This window comes from Cygnus olor, chromosome 2 (assembly GCF_009769625.2).
Source record: "Cygnus olor isolate bCygOlo1 chromosome 2, bCygOlo1.pri.v2, whole genome shotgun sequence".
Taxonomy (NCBI): Eukaryota; Metazoa; Chordata; class Aves; order Anseriformes; family Anatidae; genus Cygnus; species Cygnus olor.
The window spans coordinates 18,358,039-18,376,561 of NC_049170.1; the positions used below are offsets into that span (position 1 = coordinate 18,358,039).

The 18,523-nt window shown below is 38.1% G+C and overlaps 1 protein-coding gene across 2 annotated transcripts in view; it reads right to left on the minus strand.

Moving 5' to 3' along the window:
• GPR158 (G protein-coupled receptor 158) overlaps positions 1–18,523 on the minus strand; it is a 196,289-nt gene that overhangs the window by 74,727 nt on the left and 103,039 nt on the right. For both annotated transcript variants that reach the window (XM_040548547.1, XM_040548546.1), the window contains exon 5: positions 8,109–8,177. In XM_040548547.1, the coding sequence (XP_040404481.1) occupies positions 8,109–8,177 (69 nt within the window). The remainder of the gene's footprint in view (positions 1–8,108; positions 8,178–18,523) is intronic.

Here is an 18,523-nt window from a genome sequence, read left to right on the forward strand (position 1 = left end):
AAAGTCACTTAAAATAAAAAGACTGAAGAAAACCCAATGTGGCAATTGGTCAAGGTCACCAACTACTGTCTCTCTCTCTCTGGCTCTCAAGCCTCTGCATACACACCTGGCTATTCAGTGAACCTAGATTCTCACAAATGTGTCTTTCAAACTCAGTTCTCAAAGAAGCTTTCAGAGTCGTAAAAATAACATTGCCCTCTTGCAATCCTGTACTGCACCTTTGGATCGACAGGAAGAGGAGACTGGGTTTTGCCTTGTTATCACAACCAGTGCCACAGGTATGAGCATGGGAATCTAAGACATGAAAGAATGGTAACACTTGTACCTCTGCCTTCACTGATCTATCTACAGCCTGCCATTTACAAAACCCACTATATGCTCCAACAATGTCACATATTTACCACGATTCAAAAGCTACAACCACATCACTTTGTGATAAGACTGCACGCTGCCTGGATGGATAATTTCTATCCTTGGATGCTTTTAAGACCTATTTGGATAAAGCCCTTAGCAACCTTGTCTAACAGCTGGCCTTATTGCTGACCTGCTTTGAGCAGTACATTGGACTACAGCCCTCTTGAGGTCCCTTCCAGCCTAAGGTACCCTGTTAACACAGTACACAGACAAGCACGAACACACAGAACAGTCTCCTCAGTGAATTCCCCCTGTGTATTTCCTATCATTCATGATGTCATAGCTCTACTGAATTTCCAATACACCAAACATTTGTTATCTACATGCAGATAACCAATCATGAGACATATAGCTGTGGCTAATCACAATTCTAGAAGTGGATAAACATATATTAAACAGTTTCTAGTTATATCCCTGAGAGTAGGTACCAGATTTTTTTAGGATAGCTATGTAGACTAGTGACAACAGAACCATGAAGAACTATTTCCTTCCGCATATTGTTTTTGTGCTATTGCAAAAAGCAGTTATTCAAAATGCACAAATTTTTCAGTGCCTGCTTCTGGTTAGTAGAAAGAGTCATAAACATTTGCCTTAGTGAGGTTCAGGGCAAGAACACAAGTCTTAGCGCCTATGAGTCTTCTGTAATTTGAAGCAAAAGTTTATAATGTGGAAACTGCATGAGCTCCGTTTGGGCTTTTGCATTCAAAACAAGCTGTCTCTCCAAAAAAAGCTGTTGCTTTATTGGTTACATGTTAACTTCAAAAAGTATGTTTGTCTGACAATAACACAAAAAAACTATTGCATAAACCTCCGCCTGGTTCCCTCACTCCTCTGCCCAAACAGGACAATTTACATATAAAATCCTCACAACATGATATTTTAAATCTGCCTTTTCCTTTGGCTGGACTTTTAACCTGCTATGATCCAAGTAAAACAGGAAGACCCTTTTCTAGAGTACTAGCGAAATTTGTGGTGATCATCCCAGAGCAGAGAGCTACGCTGTGCCCTTAGACTTAAGTGGCATGAATACTATTATTTAGCTACTGTGAAACAAGAAAAAAAATGATGCATGTTCATTGTAAGAGCTTTAAAAACTATTTTATGAGTAAAGAGGATGTAGCTATATACTGAAAAATAATCAAGCTAAAACACCTAAGGTATGAGAGAGGGCTTAAAGCCTGAGATTCACCCCAATGTATCAGCATGAGCAGTGCTGAATGTGAAAAAGGCAACATCTTTCAGTTGGCCTTAGTGAACAACATGTAAAGAATAAATAAACAGTCACTGAGCTCTTGTAATGGATCACTTCTAGGCATACTTGAGGGACAAATGCATAAAAGCATTATACATTATTCCATTTTCACATTCGTTAATATCAAAAACTGAGCTCTCCAGTGACCTTGTTGCTCTGCTCAGGGCTATGACTAACAGAGCTACCGCAGACTAGACCCCACAACATTCATGGCTCACTTCCCCTGTCCTAATGTACATACAGATGATTTGAGGGGAAAAAAGCCCACATCCACATCTGTGTTACACCACTCCCCACTTTCTATTCAATCTCATAACACTAAAGGGTAGGTCACTCTAGCTCAAGTGTGAAAGAGGGGGTAACACAGTCCCTGAAACAGATCCTAATACCTACTACATGCATCAAGATACCTGAGTGTAAAGAGTTTATTCCAGGCTTCACTATTCACCTGCTTCATGAGTGTCAGTGCACTGCAGCTCAGCATCTCTATTTCTCTAAACAGAAAGCAATGCTGCTTTGCTATAATTAGAGGTTTGGAAATACAACAGACAGCAGGAAAGACAAAGAATTTGGATTTTTGAGCCAAAAGAAGAGAAGTCTGAACAGAAAAATCCTAGCAGTCTTCAAAAAGGTGCTCTACAGCCCCTTCAGCTAATTCATCTTATGGCCTAACTGACCTCACTATTATAAAGTCGCCCCCTCACTGTCTAACATACCTTTCACTTGCTAGATTTTAAACCCAGTGCCTCTTTTCTGTTGTATCAAGAACATGGAGAAGATATTATTCCCTGCCTCTTTTCATCATGGTACCCACTAACTTTTATCACTGGCTGTAGAAATGATATCATAATATTGCGTGGATTTTGGAGTGCATTCTGGTGTTTCAGTTTAAGTACACTAGCAGTATGGAAAATGTTTAATATATCAGATAACCCACAGTTGCCTGGGTGGAATTCTTCACCATTCGAAGCAAATACTACAGGCTTCCTTTATAGTCAATGGAGCCTAGACCGTGATTCACCTAACCCTCAAGCTGAAGTCTAAAACGAGTTGTAAAGGGCCCAGTTTCTCATCACTAACTACTTAGTGAGCATAGGATAACTTTTTTCAGCTATGGATACACACATTAGCAACAAAGAACAATAGAATAATTCAGGTTGCCAGGAACCTGCAAAAGGGCTACAAAGCTGTTGAAGGGCCTGGAACACAAGTCCTGTGAGGAGCGGCTGAGGGAACTGGGGTTGTTTAGTATGGAGAAAAGGAGGCTCAGGGGAGACCTCATTGCTGTCTACAACTACCTGAAAGGAAGCTGTGGGGAGCTGAGGGTTGGCCTCTTCTCACAGATAACTAGTGATAAGACTAGAGGGAATGGCCTCAAGTTGCACCAGGGGAGGTTTAGGTTGGAAATCAGGAGACAATTCTTCTCAGAAAGAGCAGTCAGGCATTGGAACGGGTTGCCCAGGGAGGTGATGGAGTCACTGTCCCTGGGGGTGTCCAAGGAAAGGTTGGACGTGGTGCTTAGGGGCATGGTTTTTAGTCGGAGATATTGGTAGTAGGGTAGTAGGTAGTAGGGTTGGTCCAGATGATCTTGGAGGTCTCTTCCAACCTTAATGATCCTCTGATTCTAAGTCATCTAGTCCAACTCCCTGCTCAAAGCAGGTCTAATTAGGTTAGGTTGCTCAGGGCTGTGTCCAGTCATCCTAATGCTTCCAAGTATGGATATTCCACAAGTAATATGGGCACTCTGTTCCAGTACTTGATCACCCTCGTAGTGAAAAAGTATTTCCTGGTATCTAACCAGAATTTCCTGTTTTCCAAACTGCATCCATTACAGTTATCTAAAAACAGCTGACATCTCACCCCTAATGCAATTAATAGGCTGATCTATTAAAATATTGTAATATTTACAATATTAATGCAACCTGTTACAATTATTAGCAAGATTGGAGTTAGGAAAGGTCTAAAAGCTGCATCACAGTACTTCTGGAAAAGGAAAGTAATGAGAAACCTCCCTTCAGATGTCAAGTATAGAAGTTAAGAGACTATTGAAAAAGACATTCAGGTTTTGGCCCCCTCTTCAAAATCTAGGAACAAAGAAATATAATGAAAATTGATTAGAGAGCACAGCATTCATTTGGAGGAGGTCTATCAATAATTGGAAAGACTAATTAAAGGAAAGTCAGAGATGATACTGTGAGAACTACAGAAAATGTAAGAAATTAGAGCCTCAGGAATGACAGCTGCCCAGCAACCATGCATTTGTAATAGACAAAGCTCCTCTGCCGCTTTATAATTCAGGAAAGATCAGTGTGTTGTTATCAATATAGCAGAATTTGAATAATAAATTTTGGTGGAGACCATCATTTGCACTCCCTGTTTGATTCTAAGGGCATTATAACAGCTGTTTTTCTCACCAAAGGCAGCTGGCTGGTGATACTATTTTTCAATTAATGACTCTACACTATGAATAGATTACAGCATGTAGACATGTAAACAGAAACAATTAGTGGACGAAATTAAGCGATAAAGCAGGTTTTGGTTTCCATTTAATTGGAGGGTAGGGAAAGGCAGAGATGCAATAAAGCTCTTCTGGACACAGCAAAATTGGTATGCTGAAGGCCCTCAAAGCAATCCAAGACAGACTGGGTGAACGGATACAGAAAAAGAAAGAACTAGGAAAGCACAGGGGAGTGGAGAGCAAAGATACAGAAGACTTAAGCAGTGTTGAGAAAATCTAAGTGGAAATTTTCGTTTTTAAATGAGAATGTGATTTAGCATTGAATCCTTAAATGAACAGAGATTTGAGTTGTTTAGAATTGAAATTCTGTCATTTTCTCTCTTTACATTTTATATGCACTAACACAAGCTTTTTAAGTCTGCACATACTTGACCATGAAAGTTGAGGTTTTCAGTTTTGCCTTCCAAATCACAATAGAAGAGATGGAAAAAAAAGAAAAAAAAGTATTATGTTAAACGAAAACACCATGCTGCAGTTGTGTCTGGCCCAAACTGGTGAACTTCACTTCATATTTTAACTTGCATCTCATGTCAGCTCTGGAAAACATACTTGAACATGCTTATTTAAGGTGTATAAAAGGAAAGATTTATATTAGAATAGAATAGAATAGAATAGAACAGAACAGAACAGAACAGAATAGAACAGAACAGAATAGAATAGTTCAGTTGGAAGGAACCTACAAATATCATCAAGTCCAACTGCCTGACCACTTCATGGCTAATCAAAAGTTAAAGAATGTTAATGAGAGGATTATCCAAATGCCTCTTGAATACTGTTAGGCTTGGGGCACCAACCACCTCACCAGGAAGCCTCTTCCAGCGTTTGACCACCCTCATGGTAAAGAAATTTTACTTTATATCTGATCTGACCCTCAACTGGCACAGCTTTGTGCTGTTGCTCCACATGATATGGAGAATCACTGCTTCTGACAGGCTGGCCATGCTGTCTTTACTGCACCCCAAAATGGGGTTTGCCCTCTCAGCTGCCAGGGCACACTGCTGGCTCATGGTGAGCCTGTTGCCAGCCAGCACCCCCAAGTCCTTCTGCTGAGCTGCTCCCCGGCCACTCCTTGCCCAGTCTGTGCCTGGGTCTTACATTAATTACTCCTAAATCTCTAATGTATTCCTCTCATAAAATGAAGACCAATTCACGTAGGTAAATCAACTCTACCTCTGTGTGCATGTTACTACATTTTTAACATCACAGAGTAACAGAATATTCCCAATTATTCTCAGAAACAAAAACACCAAACAATGGGAAGAGGTAAATGAACAGTGCACATGACCCAGAAAAATGAAGACCTGCTCTGCATGTATGTGACATAACAAATATCATAATCCATAAACTACACTCATTGAATGAACATTTGTGTGAATTTCAGCTAGTGCAAACAAGACTCTTAAGTTCAGAGCTCAGGTTTTCTTTCCCACTCCATCTTGCTGTGCCTTGTGCTCCTTTTTCCAAACAAGATGCAGGTGAGCACATTTAGATGGTATTCACGTACAGCAAAATGTCAAGAGTTCCCATTTCAAGGACCCACACCCCATAATTCATACCTTGCAGAAATGCAGTCTTTTCTTTCTTAAAGATGATATAATGGACTTCTCTGGCTATGTTTTATGTGTGCTCTCACACTTCACACATTTATTGTTCAATTTTCTTGCCCTGGATCAGAAAGTGATGAAATCTTCCTCGGAATAGAGGAACCGGGATATTGCAATCCTGGTATTTCTTCATTAGCCTAAGTTTTCTTTTTTTTACAAAATCATATTCTTGCAGCTCTGAAATTGGTTAATTTCTCTGTCTGAACATTAATATGACCTCCATTACCACACTAAGTCCCTCCCCTTAGACCTTTAAAATAGAAATGATAAAATTACTTTCCCTTTTCTTTCAGCCTGTGGGAGTAATAACCCGATGAGTAATTACCTATGTATGAAAGAAAGAGAGCCCTACCAAAGAGTGTGGGAGCATAAAACTGCTCTAACAGAGAAGTCAAGTTGTACCCTTTGCGTTTTAGTTTCTAACAGAACGTGTTCTCAGTGGGCAGTTTAATATCATATGAGATGCACAGAGACGGATGAGGTCCAGTCAAGTATTTATCTCCCACCTGGGAGACAGGCTCATCAAGACTTTTTAGCAGAACATTTTTCCTCAGACAATGTCAATTTGTCATTTTTCACTTGTCGTATATTTAACATTGTTAATGTCAATGATAAAAAGGGGGAAAATGTTGTTTAAACATCAGTGAAAAACAGTGGGGAAGCTTTGGTCTTCTAATGCCCCCTCCCAGCTCCACTGCCTCTCTTTTCCCTCTGCATTTAAAGGTTACGGATGACCATCTCTTGAATCTAACAGGCTCCTTCTTCTTCAAGTCAGCTGTTGCCAGTAAACTCCATTGCCATTATGTAAGCATCCCTGACGCTGAGCTCCTAAAGCCTGAAGACAGCCAGCCACCAGAGGACATTTGTCCTTTCTGGAAGACAACAATTAGAGGATTAAGACAAGAACTGGGATAGATGCTGGAGAACCGGTCACAGGTGAGCAGACTGCAGACACAGCACAGCAAGAGCTATAATCAGGCTTTTGGCAAACTTTGGAGCCAATGTGGTACAAACACCGACTGGTTCTGATAGAGCCTCTGCCTTGGGAAGACATGGCTCCATGGCTTTCTGGGAAAGCAAGAGGGGACAGCCATGGAAATGAAATCCCCCATATTATGCTTTATGGTATGAATTTCCTTACATGATTTACACCATTTCTATACCAGTTGAGGGAGCAGTGCATGGGCTTCCTGTTCTTCTCACTGGAAAAGAACATGAAGGGAGCTCTGGAAACCCAGGGGAGAGGCAATGCAAGTAGTAAAAAGCATTTGTACAATATGGAAAAAAACAAAACTTCTTTCTTCCTGACATCTGCAAAGTCAAAGATGAAAAGACACATAAAACCATCCAAGAAATGCACACACTTTTCTTTAGAACTTGAAAGGCCAACACAATTCAAAAAATAATGCATAAAAATTCCACCAGGATTTGTGTTTATTATAGCATTCTTCACACTTCATTCTACTACAGTTTGTTCGCTATTTGTTCCACAACCACTAAGGAGTTTTGTTTTCCAGCAGTCACTCAGTAACTGTCTGTAAAAGCACAGAAGATTCTTACTACTGAGGAAAAGAGAACATAAACATATTTTAAAACAATCCACAACTACATCTTTGCTTCTGTCTCCTGATCTGCACACTTTCTATTCACTTCACTTGATTTACTCTTTGATGCCTTGGTTTATCTAGGCTTTATCTTGGGTTTATGAGTTCAGTGGGGGATTTTTGAAAAAATAAAGTATATATATTTAATGGAGTTTTGTGATACATTCCTTGTGTGAATGTGAAATCACTTTTTTTTCCCATTTAAATGGATAATGCCATCACATTTTCCCAAATACGTGGTATTGCAGATGTCATGAGGCCTCAGAAACACTTACTGAAATATATACCAGCAATAATACACTAAAATAATCACCCTCCCTTGTACTGCATTCCCAAGAAATATATGGTATAATCAGTGTCTTCCTTTTACATACCCTGTACATTTTTCCCCTAGCAGAGCAGAGGTATCTTCTTTCAAGGCTAAAACTCAGTTTAGCCCAGAGCACACACACACACACAAAAAAAAAAAAAAAAAAAAAAAAAAACAAACCCTGAAATGTTCTTTAACCGAAGATGGAGAATTTCTTCAAATACAGTAAACCATCCAAGTGTTATTAAGAATATTTACAGAACATAGCACATTTTATTAAACACATTAGACTAATCATTACATAAATAATTTTGATGAACACATTTGTTACCAATGTGATTCATGCAATGTTTTTAAATGTTGGCAAAGATATCATTTTCCAAAAAAAAATTTCATTTTGACTTACTGGAAAGTACAGAAGAAGTGATCCAAAAAGAATGGTTTCCAACAGCACCAGCCCTGAAGCCCTGATACTCTAGGAAACAAACAAATAGAAAAAAAAAGACAATACAAAATATTAGAAAATTCTCTGTGTGCAGTTTAGATGCTGAGTTCTTTGCAAAAGGCACCTTCACTTCCATCAATATAATGCTTCCACAGTAATGCTTATTAGCACAGTATTAAGCTGTCTATCATGTTGTCATGCTCCACATTCTTTAATTCACCAGCCCATTACAATAGCTGTGTTTTACAAAATCCAATTTCAAAAATCACTCATTCCTATGTTAAATATTATTCAACACATTACCTGGATACATTTTCAAACTGCTAAAATGGATCTCAATTGTGAGGAATTACAAATCATGGAAATTACAGATATGAATTTAACTGCAGAATTTGTTCTGTACTATTTAAATTTCAAGAAGCCCTTTGAACATTTTGACCTGCCTATTTAATATTGATGACTTGGCTTCCACAGTATGTATAAATAATCTACAATTTTACTGAATACAGAATGTACTCTTAGATTGAAAGCACCTTTATTTTCCTTGAAATTTTGTACAAAGATGTTGATTTAGACATTAACTTGTCAGGATTGTAAAATATTGTGCCATTTCCTTACCAATTCTAATGCAATCTCCATCATAGTTTTCTTCCATTTTAAAATAAAAAAAAATCAATTCTTTTCCTTAATATAAAGATTATTCCAGTAAGTTTGATAATTTATGTATAGTGCATCTGCACCTTATCTTAAAGACAAAAGATCAACACTGCTTTCCATTTCTTTAGCTACCTCCTTCCTCTGAGAGGGTCTTTCATTCACTATTCTGGATGAAGGCAGCGCTTTCCTGACTGCAAGCAATGCGGTCAGACAAGACAGCAAAAGAGGCTTTGCCAAAAATCTTTTGAAAAATCATGCGTTTCATGCAATTTCAACCATTTCCCATCATAAAATCCTCTCATGGACTGGAATCAATGGTCTGTGGTACTCTCTCTAATGGGTTTAGATGGGAGATGTTTATCTTTCATTAGTAAAGCAATCATTAAAAAAAAGAGCCCTATATGAGTAGATTTACAGGCAAATTTTTGGTGCCCTGGAGTCCATTTTTGACTTGCAAAAACTGGTGGAATTTTCTTGATGGAACAAGTCTTAGAAACACAACACAGACTGAAGATTTCAAATCCTGCTTTTGCTTTTTTCTTTCCTTGACAGTGCAATGTAAGACTTGCATAGAATTTCAGTGTTCTAGATAAAAAAGATAAGAAGGACTATGGAGATTTTTGTATCCCCTGTAACAATGCCTCATTCCGTTTTCTCAATTTCTGATGCAAATACATTATTCCTCTTTTTGCCAGAAAGAAAAGTGCATGTGTGTTTTCCTATTCCTAATCTCCACTTTTAGAAAGTTCTTCCTAACGTCTCTTAAGCTTTCTGTAGTGCAGCTTTAGTCCATTATTGTGAGTTCTGTCATCCATGGATCTGAACCTTAGACTTTCTTAGCAAGAGCTACATATTAAGGATCACAAAACTATTCTGCTAACTCACTCTAAAATTACACCCTGAACTTGAAACATACATATTTCTAGCAAAATTTTCCTGGAACTTACATGCTTCCACAAAAAGTTTCCCTAAAAAGCAAAGCAAAACAAAACAGAGCTCCACAAACAGCTAAACTACCATAACTGTATTTCCAAATAGAATGCAATGCCTGTCATAACAATTGCAGAAACTTGAAAATTGACCCACAAGCAGAGCTCATATTTACATTTTCATCACTGGTCTCCTGTAATGCAAGACATTTGTTTCAAAAGCCCAAATTAAGGTGTGTTTTCTCTTCTCTTTCTCAGTTAATACATTTTGATGTTGGGTAAAATGTAAGCTTAATCCCAAAGGCAAAGAGCTAGACAACGGGTAACTGAAATGCCACTGTAAGTTTTTTTAGGCTCACACAATCCACTCTATCAGTGACATACCAAATTCAGTTGAGCTAGCACTTTATGTAATTTATTTCTGTCATTTGGATAGAGGGGGAAGCTCACCCACTAGTCTACCAAGGTAAAGACGGTCCCGCACTCCCATACTGCATTTCCTCACAAAACAGCCCTGCCTCATTTCATCTACAAGGATGCTCCAGAGACATACACAAAGCATATATATCAACAGACAAAAAATGTCCAAAACAAAACACATTGATTCTGTATTCACAATATGTTTATTTTTTTATGAGCATCCCAAAACTATAAACAAAAACCAAATGGATGATATTATCTTTTATGGCTGCTGTAGTAAAATTGCTTATGTATTCTTATTTATGTATTCAGATATACATTCAATTTATTCAACTGGCAGTATAAAAATCAATACATCTAGACAACTTTTCAAGACTGCTTTCTGCAGAAACTTCTGTTCTGAGCTAATACAGCACCAAAAAGCTGGAAGTAAATGTTTAGGTGCCAGTTATGAAACCATTAAATAGAATACTTTCATGTTATTTTAATTAAGAAGTGACTAAACTCTCAATTATTTTATAGCTTTTATGTTTGAAGTTAATGGATCGTGCGCACTGCTTTGACATGTAGAACAGAAACTGCATATATTTTACAAACTATAAATGACAGTATGACTTAGTTCACATTTCTAATGAACATATAACTTTAGCCTGAGCAAGACATAAAACTTCTGTGAAGTACACAAGGAAGAAAAGATTAAAAAGATTATAAAAGGTTAAAATCTGCCTCCACTACCATTTCCCACTTTGTGATGTAAAGTTCCAATCACTACATCTTAAGTAAAAACAAGTAGTATATAGGACCATGTCCAGAAGACTCCTTATGTGGTCCTGACTCTACACATTTCGATACAGTTTTTCTTCACAACATCTTTCCAAGACAACACCACTTTACTCACTGGGAATTAATGCAGAGTGGCCTTGCCCATAACCAGTGAACTCATGTCTCCCACTATCAGTCAGCCCTCAAACCCTGAAGAAGCTTTTTTTTCCTTCATTTTATACTATGCATCTCTATATGACAGAATAACCAAGAAAGTAGGTGAAATGGGTATCATATAGAGAAGATAAAAATGTTCTTAAAAAATTGTTCTTCAAACAACTTCTGTGTGAACATCCTTTTATAAATAAGTCTTCTGCACCCTGATCAACCTTTTCTTATCAAGCTTTCTTCTGGATGGCAAGATGATAAGGCAACATGCAGGGGCACAGAACTGCCACATTTCCAGCACTTCTCCCAAAACAATAAACTCCTCTATGATTTTCTTCTCACCTGTGTTCCTGAAGCAACCATTATCTATGAATTCTGACTATGTACTTCTCTTCTGTGCCCTAAAAGAAATATGAATTCCACAACAACACTGAAATTCAAAATGAACTTGAATCCAGGTCGTGACTGTGCCTTTATCTCCATCTTTGATACTTAGAAAATGGAGGTTTTACCCCTACATTCACAGCTTTTTGTAACAAGATTCTTCAGAAATTGGAGTAGGTAATCTGACAGAGATGAATGGCATCCCTGTTGATGAAGAAAAACATAAATGTTCAAATAAGAAACAGCACCAGCAAAATTTTGTTTTTGCAGTGTAGAGAAAATAAAAAATTGGGAAGGAAATGGAAACATGAGAACTCTCCCAAACAACAAGTTTGAAATTCCATTTTTTAATTTTCTTTATTGTAAAGAAAAGTATATATTTTATCAAGAAAAAGGTAACATGGAAGCTTTCAGTTTATAAAAGACAAGTACATTTATTTGAAATATTTATATTTCACTTGACTCGTTTTTTCCTCCAGTGATGCCGCTACAGCCCAAGAAGGTGCGAGAAGCCTTCAGCCAGTACCAAAACTTTAAAAACAGGGAATAGCTAAAAGGGTGAAAACCAAAATAAAAGGTTTTTTACTTAATACATGAGATAGAAGGTATCCTATGTTAGATAGATAGCATTTCTATCAGCCTTGGAGCACCATTTTTCCACCAAGAGTTGAATTTGCCACTACGCAGACTTCGCAAATACAGGCACCTAAGGTGTGGCTGTAGGCAGCACCACAAATATTTGATTCCATAGGACTTCAATATGTACATAGCAGTGAATATGTCCACATATGTCAGGACAAAAATCTTTTCTCTTTTAAGAAAGTAAATGAAAGAATGGAAGCAAATGGCAATCCACAGCCTCTGCCTTTTGCTCTCCACCAATGCTGTCTGTACAATTAAAAACCTCCTTCACAGAAATCAGGGTATTTTTGGGTTAAAGCCCAGGGGAATCTTCTTCTACATTTGCATGTAACGTCATGTCAATTTCTTTCTCTTTTCCTTATCAGCTGCCTGGGTTAATGTGGTTTTTTTTTGTTTGTTTTTTTGTTTTGTTTTGTTTTGTTTTTTTACATCTGCTTGCTTGTTGGCATTTATTTGGGTTTTTGTTTGTTGATTATTTATTTCTCTGGCTGTTGAACTTCTGTAAGGTCTGTTTATTTGCTGTTTTGTCTGTTTGCTCATTTCCCTTTCAAGGGTTTCATTTCTGTGTTTAGTTATTTGTGTCAGTAAATCTGTCCTTTCTGGTTTTCCTTGTCTCACTTAATGGTTACACATTGCAGGCACCTAATTGACACTGCAATTTATTTTGCTTCTAGCTTCGTACTAACTTTTATACTTACCTTACCTCTTTCATACTTTTCCCACGTTGTTTAGTTGTTTTTGTTTGTTTTTTTGAGATCTTCATTAAAAATAATTATTATTTTAAGTTGAAGGAGGAAAAATAATTATTGAACTAGGCATTAGCTTCAATCTGGCCTCCATCCAGAAATTCTGGAATCAAACCAGAAGGAAGCAATTAAAATATTATGGCAAGTATTACAGTAAAGATGGAGACCAGGTACCAGGTTATGTACTGGTCTCTACCATCTTATGCATCTTGAGCTTGAGTTTCTTAGAGAGAAGTTACAATCCTTAAATTCTGCTATGAACAAATGGCACACTAAAACAATTCCAGCAAATCCAGTGCAAGCTGTCAGCCATAAGGGAAATTCAAGAGAATTGCAATCAACTGTTTCATAGTAAGCTATCAAAAGGACCAACTAGAAAAATGCAAGATAGCTTTAGGCAGATGATAGCAAATAGCAAAATAGTGCGAGGACATGGGACATAAAGGCCCCCAGTTGATGGACGGGCTTGATAACTTCTGAATCGCTGAGTATGTCATGTTAGATCTACACAGAAAAACCACCATAATAGGACAGTAAAAAGGTTTGCATCTGCACGTTGAATACTTCAGGACGCATTTATGGAAAAACTGAGTTCAAGTGTGACTTAGGCAGTGGAACAGGACTCACAGCTGCGGACATACCCTTGTGTTATAAAACCACTGCAGAACGGACCAGCACTCCAACTCAAAGAGGATAAAACTCGAAATGTTCACAGTTTCTCCTCTCAGCTGGGATGCAGCTACTAGCAGTTGTGAGATGCCACTGGCCATTTGCACTTCGGTGACTGCTCAAAGTCACACAACTGCTGGCAATTTAAAGTAAGAAGTTACATATATTCACAAAGTCCAGATATACTCCTATATTAACAGCTCAGAGGTTAGTTGTCACCTCCACGTGAGACTCAGGATTTGACTGCAAATCTGCAACCCAGACATAGGGGTCGGAGTAATGCCACATGATGGATGTCACAACATACGATGTAGCATATTTATTCTATAAACAAGTTCAGGAGCAGCTACACTGAAATTGCCTTTGCAGGCTTCCCCTTGGAAGACAAGACATAATAGTGGGTCAAGGTCACCCCATGGCAGATTATTTCAGTTACTCTAGCAAGATGCAGTGATGGAGAGGAGACAGAGCCTCAGGGCAAGGATGAGGAAAGCAAAGTCAGGATGCTGAGGTCCAAGGCAGCCCTGTGAGAAAGGAGACCTTGCCCCTGGGTGTGGGGGTGGTCCAAACACAGAGACAGTCAGAGACATTCTTACTAAAACTCTGGTTTCAGTACTGAAATCTCAGTTCAGCACGTACAGATATTTTGAATTAGGAAGGCACAGAAGTAAAGGCTGGCTCATTACTTCTGCTCTCCTGTGAAGCAAACATTGCTGTCTCTCTAGAGCAATTCTTTTATAGAAAGCCTCACTCACTGTTTATTAGAGAAATATAGCTATTTTTTAACTTTCTCATATATCTTTTCTCATTAATAGAAACAAACAAAAATGCTATTACAGAAAGCAAACCATTTATCATAGTTTTTGTTGTTCTGTGAAGCAATGAGGACTGCAGTCCAGCTGAGACAGAGGCATCCCGACAGCTATCTTTAATACAGAGTAACTCACAGAACTAATCCAATTAGATCCTTTGCATCTAATCAATAAACATTATAATAATCCATAATGTGCATAATGAAATCTAACTAGTCTCAAAGAATTACTGACTCATATAAATGCTTGTTGAAAGGGACTTCTACAGGTTATCTAGTCCCATCTCCTGGTTCAGACAAGAGTACTGCCAACAGCAATTAGGTCAGCCATGGCTTTGTCTTCCAAAGCCTTCAAAACCTCCAAGAATGGAGCTAGGTAACTGATGGGTAGCTGGCTGTGGTCTGGCAATTCTCTCCTAGTGAGAAAGCTTTTCCTAATGCCCAGCCTGAACTTCCCAACCCATAATTTGTGATTGTTGTCCCTTGTTACAACTCTTGATGCTACTAAAGAGAGTTTGGATCTGTCTTTACAAACACCCTTCAAATAAGCTGCTACTAGATTGCCCCTTAGCTTCCTCTTTGCCATCCTATTCAAGCTTAGCTTCCACAGGCTTTACCAGTATGTTTTATGCTCTAGCACTCACCAGTAGTCATCCTCTGGGCTCTCTCCAGTTTCCCCACACTTCATGAACCACAGAGCACAAAACTGGGCTCAGTATTCCACGAGCAGCCCCACTACCACCGAACAGAGGAATAACAGCCTTGCTGAGCCTACTGGGTATGCCCGTGTTGTCGAGTATACGATTTTCCTGAATTGTGGTGAGAGCTCAGCATTGGCTCATAGTCCTCTCGAACTTCCTGCTGTTTTTCAGCCAGACTGCTTCTCAGGACATTTGATTAATGAAAAGATCAGAATAAAATAAAGACTTAGAGATAAACCATATGAACAGATGCCTTTGTTAAGATGATGGTATCAAGGCAATGCATTGACCTTCCTCACCAATCTCATTCCAAGACTGGGTTTCAGCCAGTTTTTCTATCCTATTACTGCTTCCAGTTTTGGATCTGAAGGAGCTGGAACTGCATGTGTTTCAAGCAATAAAAACAGAGTTTCATTCTCTATTTCAAATATTATCTTCATCTACTTCATAGAGAAACTGACCAAAAGAAGAGGGCAGCTCCTGGAGGAAAACTGAAGCGGCGACTACAAAAGCTGAGGAGCAAGCACATGGTGTAACTCAGGTATCATTAGAGGACAGCATGCAGGGCCAGACCACATTCATGTCGCAACACTTGAAAAGTGGTAATTCAGTGTTACTGCACTTTTTGGTTTGCTCCTGAGCCTTTTTGTAGGGTAGGAAGGAACTCTTCATCAGTTCCATACATGCTAGTGACAATCCAGCTCTTAACTTAGAGCTTTACTGTAGACTGTGAAACTAATGAGAAGGTGGGGAGTTCCTAGGTAGCACAGGCCAGGTATCCCCAGTCTTCCTTTTTGTTTCCCCCTTACCAATATGCCTTAGCAGAGAACATTTTCTTGACCAGGGCTGAAAAAAATGCCTTTGGATTTGCTTGCTTTTTGGTCCATCCATTCTATGTTGACCACATCAATAGTCTTTGAGATAAATAATAATTCTCTATCCCCAGGTCTCAGGAAGTAACACAATTTCTGTAGCAAATCACATTAGGAAACTCAAGTCCTACATGCCTTTTGGATACTGGTAGAGGGTCATAAATAAATGCTCAACAATTAATTTCACAAGGGCAATTCAAAAAAAAAAAAAGTGTAGCTATCCAAGTTGCATCAAGTATAACAAAACCAAAAGCTAAAATGATGTATAAACAAGCACAGAAGATGCTGCATTACAATTCTCTGTGGTCCTAAGCAATCCAGGAAATACAGCAGCCTTAATTAGCATTGAATTTCTGAATATTTTCACACAAAGTCAGTGATACGAGTTTCAAAGTATTTTCAGAAAGGAGAAAAATGAAAAAAAATTAAAAGCCAAAATAAAATTGAAGTAATTTTGTATCTGGTACACTCTATATTAATGAATTTACAGGACTGTAGATTTCTGGTGTCAGTCCAGGAAGCCTGCAGATTCCTCCGTGGCCACATGTCACAGTGGATTATATGTAGCATGGTACCATGGAAACATAGTAAGGGGACGACTTGGCATAATTAGATTTTTTTTCTCTTTTATTAAATAGTTCTGCCATTTTTATAATGTAACAAATGACTGAGTGGGGCTGTGATTCAAAGAAAATTTCCTTTGGCAAAGGTGGCTTACCACCAGGATGCAATCATGCCTTCCAGATAAACAAGGTCTAAAGGAAATCATTAGAAAAAAGTGAAGACAGATTTCCTCTTTGGTCTCAACTTTGCATACAACATACTCATACTTCTTAAACTGTAAAGGGTACCTACCACTCAATGTACAGCTGCTGGCAAGCACATATTGATGCATGGCAGAATGGCCCAGAAGCTAGGAAACAGAGAACAGATAGAAGTTTGCTCTGTTATGTTAAGCTGATGCATTCGAAGAGATTAGATAAATCACTAAGCAAAACTGCCTCAAAACAAGTGAAACAAAAAGCTTAGCTAAAGGTACAGGTGTCAGCAGTGTGCTCATTCTTTGGTGCTTCCAGGAGGAATACTCTGGCATGGCCCTTTTGTTGCAGGTCTGGCAGGTCCTATAGATGAACTATAGATACCCTACATGTGAGGACACAGGAGATGTGAAGAGAAGCTGTTGGATCATGATTCTAAATTGCACTCCTACTCTTTTCAAAACAACTGGAAAGACTCCTCCGAAGCCTCAGTTACACATAGTGGACTATCTGGAAAACAATTCCATTCCACAAAAAAAAAAAAAAAAAAAGTTCAAGTTTCAGAAATCCACTTTCTTGCTGATAGAGATGCCTTCTAAAAGTATTGGTGAAACAGGAAAAGATACCATATGCTCCCTGGCACGAGGGGACTGTCCTAGCACAGGATGGTTCTGTCCACATGAGGCAAACAACATTTTGAGGGTTTATCCCAGGACAAACCACAGTCCACTAAGCAGAAAGAATAATTCTAGTTTAACAATGTCAGAAAAAAAGGAGATTTATCTAAAAGGCTTTCCCCAAGTACACAGGCTTGTAAAGAGTTAAAAAATTAGAAGAGTGCTGCCATGAAATAAGCAGAAAAGTAAATCATTGTTTTTTATCTTCTCTATAATAAATTCAAGGACCAAGTAGGACTGCTACCCAGCAAAAAGGGAATTTTCAAGATCTCATTTCATTAATGTAGGTTGTCTTACAAAATTCAAGCAACTCTTTTGCACGAAATGCTTTTCACTTCAAAGCGGAAATGGTTGTGTCTCTTTTGAAAATTTCTTTGCAAAATATTCAATGTGAAATTCTATGCCCTGTTCAACCTCTTATCACACTGACAAATACTTTTAATGATAATTGTTCTCTTTGAATAATAGCCTCCTAATAGAATATGGATTGCAAATACAGTAAATTTCATAGCAAAGGCCAATTTTCCAAAGATAGGCTTACAGCTCCATGTTTCCATTTAAGCTGTATTGGCAAGTTGTCAGAATCTTCTGGCATTTGCAGTTTTGTGCAATATTCCTAAACCAAATAAATATAATCCTCATGGCTTTTTTATTCCTCTTTAAAAAATACTTACACAAAGGTCATTTTTTTCTATTGCTAGTTATAGCTAAGCCCAAATAAAATGTAATCATTAAATTTACTTTTTACTTGGAGGAAAAAAACAAAACAGGAAAAGCAAAGGTCAAGCAGCCATCAATCATAAACCAATTTCATTAAAAGTGCACATGATATCAGGCAGCCAAGAAATCCCCAAATACTTTATTTTTCAATTCATGTGGCTCTTATCTTTTCTATTATAGAAGTAATGAAACCTGTTATGATATATCATGAAGATAAGTTGTTCTACATTTTGAAGTACAAATCCTGCTGCATATAAGTTGCACTACACCACCTACAATACAGATACTTGAAAAAATATTATTGGTGAAGAACCCTCACAGTGAAACTAGCTAATGTCCCAGGGACATCTTTGTTACAAGACCAGGAATTCCTCCAGCTTCGATCAAGATACCTGGCTCTTACTAAATTGTAATGAATATGGAAGTGAAAAAAATCAGTAAGGAGGTAAATGATGTCCAA